Raw genomic sequence first — 10,328 nt, 5'->3', positions numbered from 1 at the left:
TTAAGCTTAGTTAGTCTTTATATCCAAAAGTTTCATTGGTATGTTAGTTTCTAGTTTTCAAATTGTTTCACTGATTACACAAAAATCTCGCATACAAAACCAAATTAGAATAAAGGTATCTTGAATATTTTAGTTGAATTATTAGAATCATATATAGTTATGATTATAGACCTCCATATTATTAGTATGTTAATGATTATTTGGGTTAGGTTTTCAAATGCATTATCATTATGTAGACTAACCTTTCTTCACATGTAAACATTTCTTAACGACTCTGGAATTGTGGCATTGTTTATATTTTAAAGATTAATTGTGATAGAATTTGTTTTCAAATCTTAAAGATATTATATAGAATGAAGCTTTTTTATACACTTGTATAACCTTGATGAGAATACATGTGGATAGACCAATGCTCTTGTATTCTCTTATGTGCTCTTGAAGCTTTTGTATGCTTATGTATGTGTAAATGCATTCTTGTGTTTTATCCATGTTTGAGATAAATTTATCTCATGTTTACCGCTCAAAATAAATGTGATCTCAAGATGGATTTGAGATTTGAAGTGATTTTAGATAGATAAGAGGGACTTGTTTCTTATGTCTCGATATGTATCTTATATGCATCTTGTGTGCCCATGATATCCTTACATTAATGTTGGATTGTGGATATGTCATATTGTACAAGTTTCATTACTCCTCTCAATGTTGCATTGATAGTCTTCCTCGTGTTGGATTGGGTATCTTTCGTGTCATAAAATATTTTGAGGAAGTGTAACTACTTTGTGGTATGGTGGAAATGCAGTTCAACAATGTTCTCACCCATGATGTGCTTGAGAGAGATAGATGTTGGGAGTTCCTGTCAAGGTGGTCTTCATGATTTTTTATTTTTGTATTTAGTATATTAGGCACTATGTTATATTCTAAAGGTATATGATTTCTTATATTTATCCTTGTTGTTGTTTGTGTACTCTAACTTTATGTCGAAATATGTAATTTCATGCCTCTAATTTTGTATATGTGAACATGTGGTATTAATTTATGCCTGATTATGTGTATTTTATTAATTTGTTATTTTGATATTATGGTGGTCCTTACACCTTTTTCAATTTGGATTTCCTTACAAACAAAGGGATTTGTGTTAATCTAAGAGGATTATGGTTAATACTAAGAGGGGGTGAATCAATATTAACAAAAATTCTACACTTAAAACTTGAACTTATAAAACTTCACCAAATCAATCACAAACCAATAATAAACTATCTACAAGTACCGGCAATCATTGATATCCAACTGTTAAACTGATTTATCAGAATTGCTCATTAAGTGTTCATCAACATACATAAACTAAAAGTAAATCAAATCAACACATCAAAAACATTCACTACATGAACACCAAAATTTTCACGTGGAAACCCAAATAGGGAAAAACCACGATGGCAATTGGTACCCACAAAAATTGTGCACTCTTTTGGAATGCGCCCTATTAGGAGCCTAGCTCGGTTAGGAGCTTACAATGATGCCTTGTTAGGAGCAGACCCTATTAAGAGTCACCCGGTTAAGGGATTTTTATGATGAGACCTATTAGGAGCTTTTCCCTATTAGAAGCAACCTCGCAAAAAGATTTAAGACTCAGATGTTGAGCTACTTGGTTAAGAGATTTACAATTTAAGGCATGTTAGAACCTACCCGGTTAAGGGATTTTTTCTGCTACAACTGTTAGGGAACAATAGATGAATGATCTGGAAATAGCACTAACTGCTTGCTTGTTCAAATCCAATTTAGCTCCACTCTGCTTCACTATGGCAGATACACCACGTTGGTTTGGCTTCACACTCTTTTCTCAAATCACCAACACAACGAACATTAACTATACCGACCTAAATAACCTTTACAACTTAATCGGTTACGAAACCCTAGATACATCAAAATTCAAATGAATTTATAATATAGATCATCATACAAATCATTACAAAAAATTCAAGACAATATCAGTCGTTGAATGATTGTAACTCATCACAGCAACATGATTTGATAGGCAGTCAAGCCCATAAAACACTCTTCTATTCTCTTCGTTGTTTCCCACGAAATTACATCCTTAATCACGCCAAAATATCAACTTATCTCTTCACACGAGTTGTGCCACCTCACCATCAATATTTGAACACGATATAAATCACCACCAAACCATAAAACATCACCGGTTAAAAGAATTTGTTACCAGTTAAAAACCCTTCTTAAACCCTGCAGAAAATACAACAGAAATCATAAACATGATTTTCGGTGATCAAAGCATGATGCGGTTCCAGTCAAAGATACATTACAATGATACAAATACATATTCCAACCCTCAACACTTGAATCATCACCAATCTCCAAAACCAATCAAAATATTTCCACGTTTACCGGTAAAGGTCCTAATTCCCAGTTCACTGTCTGCATTACCGGTAGATCAAAAAGACTTAGATGACAAAATAAACATGAAAAATATAGTTTCCATAAAGTTTTCCATCAATGACAACACAGAAAACTAATCAAAGTCATTAAGTCAATAATCTCAATCTCTTCATCACTATATCATTACCAATAGTCCTTTACCGATTCATCAACTAAGGCGGGTGCTAAACCAAGCATGAAATTGTGCCACCCCAGCAAGGGTGTAGAATTTACAATGCTATATTTACCCATGTGGTTGTTAGTACTTTTCACATAGTGCATAAGTGCTTGTGTTGCAAGTTGGTTGTTCGTCTTGTTCCTAGGTGCCTTGTATGCCATTTTTTTAGGTTCAATTTGAACCAACCCAAGTAGTGTATTGTCGAGGAAGAGTACCCCTAGGCCCTTCTACACCTATTAGGCAAGGAGAGATACCCTTGTTTAAGAGCCTCTTGAGGTGGACAGTGATAATTCTTTGATGCATTGATCCTTATGTGTGAGGTCTTGTTGGGTCTTCGTGTATTTCGGAGTGTGTGGATGTTATTGATGACAATTGTTGTTGTTGCCTTGTTTTCCCTAGTATGATATGTTTAAGAAATTCACACACACACACACACACACACACACACATTCCTCTCTCTCTCTCTCTCCCTCCCCCTCTCTCTCTCAAGTTATATCTATCTAACTCTACTTTTTCTCCCTCTCTCTCCCTCTCTCCCTCTCTCTCCCTCTCTCCCTATCACTCCTTTTTATATCTTTGTATTTATCTCTCCTCTCTCTATTTATTCCCCCCTCTCTATTTATTTATATATCTCTATCTTTCACTCATATATGCACACTCCCTACTTCTCCCTCCCTAACTCTATGTCTATATCTATTTCTACATCTTTCCCCCTTTATTTATATCTTTATCTCCCTCTCCCTCTCCCTCTCTATACCTCTCTGTTACTTATCTTTCTCACCCTTTTCCTCTCTCACTCTTTCCCCCTCCATCTCTATCTCCTTATCTCTCTCTCCCCCTCCATCTATATCTCATTATCTCTACATCTCTCTCTTATTCACTGCATTGTCTCTTGGTATATATCTCTATTTCACTCTCTCTCTAGATTTCTCTCTTATATTCTACCTATCTCATTTTCTCTCTCATTCACTCCAAATCTCCCTCTATATTTCCTACTCTCTATCTCTTTTTATCCATATCTTTCTTTGCATCTATCTTCCTATCTTTGTATCTCTCACCCTATCTCTCTATCATATCCCTCAACATCTGTCTACATCACCCTCTATTGACATCTTTCACTCTCCCTCCCTCTATATATTGAAATCTCTCCATGTACCTATTTCCCTCTTTCTCTATCTCTCCCCCTCTCTATCTATTCCCATCTCTACCCTATCTATCTATCTCTTCCTCTCTCTCCTTTTCTCTTCTAATATATCTTAATCTCCATCTCTTCCCATATATCTCTATCTCTCCCTCTTTCTCTATCTCTCCCTCTTTCTCTCTCCCTCTCTCTATATCCCCCCTATATCTTTATCTCTACTTCTCTTTGTTTGTTTTTCTTTTTACCTCTCTCCCTCTTCGCCTATCTCTATGTCTATATATATCCCTCTCCCCCTATCTCTATGTCTTTTTACCCTTTCCCCCCAGAAAAACCCCTGCAATGTCATTGAACCACGTGCAATTCACAGAAATTGATACATGGATTTTTTAGGCCCTTACTTGAGCTCTTGCGTCATCTGGTCATTTGAAACTGTGTACATGTTCCCCAAGGTGATCCACCACTGAAATGTTCACCATCCTTCTACAATCTCCATAGTCCAAAGCACAAAATTTTCCAAGTTAGAGAGTGCAAATGAGTCATTTTTTCCCTTCCCATCTCCCTTTATAGATTTTTCAAGTGCCTAGATGGACATGCACCCTTCCCACATTGCCTTGGTCGCAGTCTTTTGTGCCTTGTAATGTTTGTATCTTGTGCATCTGATCTCCAATTTTCAGTATGTTTGAACCAATGGATTCCTGTTGTCATTGTCAAGCAATTGGCCTCTTTTCTAGATTTTTCCAACTAGTTCCTCGAGGGGGCATACATATATCCTTATCGTTGTTTGGGGCATATTTCTTGATTGTTCTTTGAAACAATGCTCATAATCGCATTGTCTCAAAGAGAAGCAAAATGTAGGCATCTAAAAATGGTCAACGCTTAAAGTGCCATACTTTAACATGTCTGTGTGACCTTCTTTTAGGGTTTTGACATCTTATCGACATTTCTTCTATGTTGCACATTCGATCTTTATTGTTTGTTGATATTGCATCTTTCTTCTGCATTTATTTCCTATTCGATTTCAATCCCCTTGCGTTTTGAATTAGGTCTTGTCAATATCATCTTCGAATTGGAATTAGCAGTCGTGATTGATCTTTCATATCATTTGGACATCGTCAATCCTAATCGGTGTCGAATTAGGGTTTTGTCCTTGATCTTTGTCATTTTCAATAAATTTTCAATCATCTTTGATCAATTGTCAATCAATTTCGATTAATTTGGATATCTTTTCAATCATCAACTATCAATCCCTTATCAATTTGTGACCTATTCATCATCGATATTTTGTCATGCAACCTTCATCAAATCAACCTTTTATCAATCTTTGATCGATTGGTCATTGATCTCAATCAATCATCAATTCTTGTCAATTGTTGTCTATCAAATTTGTTCCTTTTGTCAATCTTGATCAATTTGTCATTGATCTTCATCAATCATTATCGGTTTCTTGTCAATTATCAAGTCATCATCATTTATCCTTTTCATCATGATCAATATCATGCATTTATCGCTTCAATTCGGTCTTTTGACCTAATTCATTTTTCTAAGTCTCCTAGGGTTTTGTGATTTAATCATTTAATTCTTTTAACATTTCCTTCTAGGTTAAATAAATTTATTTATCCTAGGTCTTTCATGTCACAATTAAATAAATCATTTAATTGGCTAATAGATGAGATTAGGTGTCATCTAATTTCCTAATTCTTTAATTTCCCTTTTTCCACCTAATTTGTTAATTTTCAAATTCAAATATTCCCTTCTAACTTTTCCCACTAATTTCTCCTCTTTTCATGCTTCCCTTTTGTCATGATTTGTGAAGCCATTTTCATGGCCAATTTGTCATATTTTTTAAAGTTATTTTTGCTCAATCATGTCATAATTTAATAAGCAAAATTTGTGGCCAATTTGTCATAAATTGATGAGCACAATTTGCTCTCAAATTGTCATATTTTGACATAGCAACTTGTTATGAATTTTTATCATCCAATTTGTTATAATCATGCCAAAATTTGATTTTGTTGCCCTTTTCGAATCCTCGTCAATTTGCCTATAAATTGACCTCCTTTCTTCATCTATGCTAACCACGCTTCGAGTATCCTCATTCTGTCGATTTCACTCTATCCTTGCAATCTTGTTTTGCACTTGTCTTGTAGGTGAGATTCACAAAAGTCCCATTTGAAGATGAAAGAAGAACAATGGAGAATCATGGAGGAGACATCTGTGTTTTTAACGGTTTGTGTTTATTTTGATTGCCTCACCTTCATAGCTCTATTGAACGTATTAGGATCTATTTCATTGCATTTTAGCTTTCATGGTTAGCTATTTTATATGCCTTGATGCCTTTTTCGAGTTTCTTAGCTACAATGTACATACATACATACATACATACATACATACATACATATACATATACATATACATATACATATACATACATACATATACATATACATATACATATACGTACACACACACACATATACACAATGTATATACATATGCCTTGATGCCTTTTTCGAGTTTCCTAGCTACAATATACATACATACATACATACATGAGCTCTCTCTCTCTCTCTCTCTCTCTCTCTCTCTCTCTCTCATCTATCTCCATCCCTAAATCCCTTTATATTTATCTCCTTACCCTCCCTCAACCATCCCCCTCCCCCCCACCTCAAATTAACATACAATTGTTAATACTATCCAAAGAAAAATTGCCCAGAAATATCCTTTCCCATTTTTTTAAAAGTCATATAAATAAAGTCGACACTTTCTCTAATTAATAAAAAGTTGAAATTAAATGATTCTTCTCCAAAATAGAACAACAAATCAAATGTTATTGAAACACTTAAAAATAGAATACATACTATTTGTCTTAAAATACCCAAATACAACTTATCTAAATATTTAAATATTATTTTACTTAAAATAATACTAAAGTCTAATTATAATTATAGATATTATCTATAGTTGTTGTTGAATTTGATAATTGAATCCAAAAACAGCTATAAAAATTATTATGGATTGTGGAAATCTAATAATTTTAATTATAGATATTACTAACATATTTATCCTAAACAAATTTAAGTAAAAATAGACCCCAAAAATATCCTCCCTTATTTAAAATTGGCCCTTGCTGGGCTGCCAGCTCACGGACTTCATGCCCTTGCTGGGTTGTCGTGCTCGCAGGTCTGAACCTCCTCCACACAACAAAAAGAAAAAAGAAAAAAGAAATAAATAAATTTAATTCAATAATAAAAAATAAAAACATTAAATGATCAATGCTGAGGTTGAATGATGCCGACGCAAGAAGTCAAATTATCTCGAAACTCTTAAATGAACAAATAAAAACGTCGGCTGAGGCCCGAATAATACCAAGATCCGTTGTAAAAGGTTTCAGATCGGATACAGTAGGGCCCACGAACCGTCCAATGACGCGTTCCCAAACCTCCATGCGACCCTATAACATATCACACGGCACAAATAAAAAAGCTCAAACAGTAGGTAAAGCTATTGCATACCGACACCTGTAGATTTCTTCAAACTTATAACAATGTCCGCCGAAGTCATCAGGAGCTTTTTTCCAATTCTCCTCCCGCAGGCCGAATCGAATTCCCACGTCGCTCCTCTAATCAACGCCCTATTTCCCAAATACATACAAAAGATGTGCCCTGTGCCCGCAATTCATCTTCAGGTATTTCAATTTCTCACACAAAATCCCTCTTTTGCCTTTTCCGCCATTTTTTTTTCCCTCTGTAATTCTCTCTAACCCTAATTCTACAGGGAAACTTCGAGTTGAAATGGCCGACGGTAGCCGTAGCCTGCATAGCCGGCGGTTTATTATCCCTCCTAGCCGGCGGTCGCATGATTTGCCGCTCCGCTTCAAAAAAGGGCTTCTTTACCTGGGGTTTCGCGCTGTTCTGGTACGGCATCATGTGCCTGGGCGGGCTTTTTTATCACTGTATTAAACCCTCGGTAGTTTTCCGTAACGTGGACGTCATCGCAACGGCTTGCTCATCGATATCAGTGGTCGCGGGATCGATTCTCGCTGACGACACCGCCCTTTCACAGCGGCTTCCATTGCTTGTGATCTACGTTTCCACGGCAGTCGCAGCCATTGGCGGTGTAGAGCTGGTGCCCGAGTTTCTGTACCTGGGCCCCACTGCTGTTGCATTTGTGGCAGCAGCGTGGTTTATATGGAGGGTTTTTACAGGCAATGGTGTTAAATGGTGTGAAGATATGGCGGTGAAATGGTGGTGCGCTTTGGCGGCGGGCGGTGCGATTGTGGGTTTGGGAAGCGTGGTGTGTGATAAATGGCTGTGTCTTATGTTGGGCTCCAATTTCCTGCTTTACTTTTTCGTGGGATGCAATATTGCCCTTTTTGGTCTCTGTCAAATCGTGATTGAGTTGCAGAATTCGGCCCGTGAGGACAAACATTCGTAAAGTTTTCGCTGCCGCCATTAATTTTTTTTAAGGATCGGATATTTGAATTTATTCTTTTCGCTCCTGATGGAGCCATTCGTTTGTTTACGAGAATTCACTAAATTGATTGAATTGGATAAGCATTAAAAAGAGTCTATAGTGTGGATTTTTTAAAGAATTATGTGGATCACAGAGCGTAATTCGCCATTCATTTTTTTAATAAGTCATTTAAAATTGTTCTTTTTATTTGTTTACAATTGTTTTTTTTAAATAATTATAATATTATGAATTGTATAAGTGTAATCTAAAATTTTGATTAAAAAAAAAAAAATACATAATTGAATTGATGAAACAACACTAATGAATTGTTGAAATCTGATAACAATTATTATATTATTTGATTAAGTAATTTGCTGTTTATTTTATTTTATTTTCATTTGGGTTAAAACATAACCATTAGATATGAGTTGAATGTGTTATAACTAATCTTCACATTACTTAATATAATTATATAGCAACAAGTGACATGTTTACTATATTTTGTTCTTTTCTTAATTATATATCTATTTCTATTTACACATACTTTCATATATTTGATTTGAACTTACTATTATTTGCATTTATTCTCATACTTTTAGCATTAGTAATCATTTATTGTAGTTATTATCTGATTCATATCCATATAAATATGCACTTTTATGTCCCAAATTAATTGCATGGTGCTCATGAACAAGAACATGACATTTATGTGAGGAAACTCTTGATGCTCAAATTCGCTCTCTGTTTATTATAGAAGAGTATGTTTATGAGGCGATCGAAGGACCGGTAGGGATAACTCTTAATTTTGAGTGGCATTGGTGCGATTCCACAGTCTATGAAGCAGTCCTAATGCCTCTAGTGGATGTCATTGAGAATAGGGAAAGGGCTGTGGAGCTGCTGAGCGGCTTTGCTAAACCTGTCAATGGGAACTGCATTGTCGATACCATTTTAAATCTGCCAGAGAATGAGTGGTTTAGCATCCTAAAAACATATTTCCAGCCAAACATGTTCCTACCCACTGAGTCTGAGGATGAAGAGGAGGAGAGTGAGGGTGAAGGGAGCTAGGCGTCAGATGACAGTGAACGAAAGAGGACTGAGGCCAGGAGGTTGGAGAAGGAAGAACTGAGAGAGATGATGAGGACGTTTGGGGAGAATGCTTGGGAGGTTTTTAGATGTGCAGTACAGAATGGGAATATGGCTCCCTTCCATAGGGTGACAAACACAGAGACATGGTGGTTCTCAGCTGGAGCTACAGAGACAGTGATCAGTGTGGGTGAGTACGTCGGGGTTATTATGCAAGCCCTCTATGGAGGTGCATAATGAGAAGGTCCCTACTTTGGGCATACTTTTTTAGCAAATGTTTCAAGAATGTAAGGGATTCGATAGGTAGGTAATCAGGATGGGAAGCAAATTGATAATGCCAGTAGGATCAAACTTGTATTTCGGGGTGGTTAGATTAGGAGAGGGATGAAGATATCAGGCCTAGAAGCTAATCTTGTAATACTTTTTGGAAGTTAATATAAGGGTGCTATCCCCTTTAATGATAGCTCTTACCATTAAAAAAAAAAGAACATAACATTTAGGATTAAGTCCCAAATTTAAATATTTAAATTCATTTTTTGTCTGCTTGTGCCTTTCTCCTAGCCTTTATGAGTTGACTTGGTACATGATTGTGCAACCATTCTTTATCTCTTTGTATTGAAATACATTTGTTTTTGAATTTAAACATCATCTAGAATAAAAAAGAGTATTTATGTTAAATGGAGACAAATTCAAGGAACATTTTGATTGGAGTACTAAAAAGAAATCAATTTTTGAATCAAAATCACATAGGACACATGCATGCTTAATAATGTTGTCTTCAAACATATACCCAAGACCATAAAGTTGGTTTGACAAGGGGGTTGACAAATGAGAACTTGACCCTAGCAATTTGGTAGCTTCTCAATTATTTTTTATAAATATTGCCACTCCTCATGTATCTTTAGATATTAGAGATTGTGATGACATAAGTTGCAAAGGTGTACATTTATTCAAGGTAATCCCACACGTTAGGTCATTCTCATGATAGGGTTCACCCTTGAGAGATGCAAATGTGAGTGTTAATTCTTTGGCCTAAAATGATTG

At 35.7% G+C, this 10,328-nt stretch overlaps 1 protein-coding gene across 1 annotated transcript; it reads left to right on the top strand.

Moving 5' to 3' along the window:
* The first annotated feature begins 7,207 nt into the window (after window positions 1–7,207).
* On the top strand, window positions 7,208–8,317 carry LOC131075734 (uncharacterized). Its single transcript, XM_058012611.2, has 2 exons — window positions 7,208–7,434; window positions 7,524–8,317. The coding sequence occupies exons 1-2, from the start codon at window positions 7,294–7,296 to the stop codon at window positions 8,181–8,183; spliced, it is 801 nt and encodes a 266-aa protein (XP_057868594.1). The 5' UTR covers window positions 7,208–7,293; the 3' UTR covers window positions 8,184–8,317.
* The last annotated feature ends 2,011 nt before the right edge of the window (window positions 8,318–10,328 follow it).

Source organism: Cryptomeria japonica, chromosome 1 (assembly GCF_030272615.1).
Source record: "Cryptomeria japonica chromosome 1, Sugi_1.0, whole genome shotgun sequence".
Classification (NCBI taxonomy): domain Eukaryota; kingdom Viridiplantae; phylum Streptophyta; class Pinopsida; order Cupressales; family Cupressaceae; genus Cryptomeria; species Cryptomeria japonica.
The sequence above is the reverse complement of the archived record's forward strand: the minus strand, read 5'-3'. Positions and strand labels throughout refer to the sequence as shown.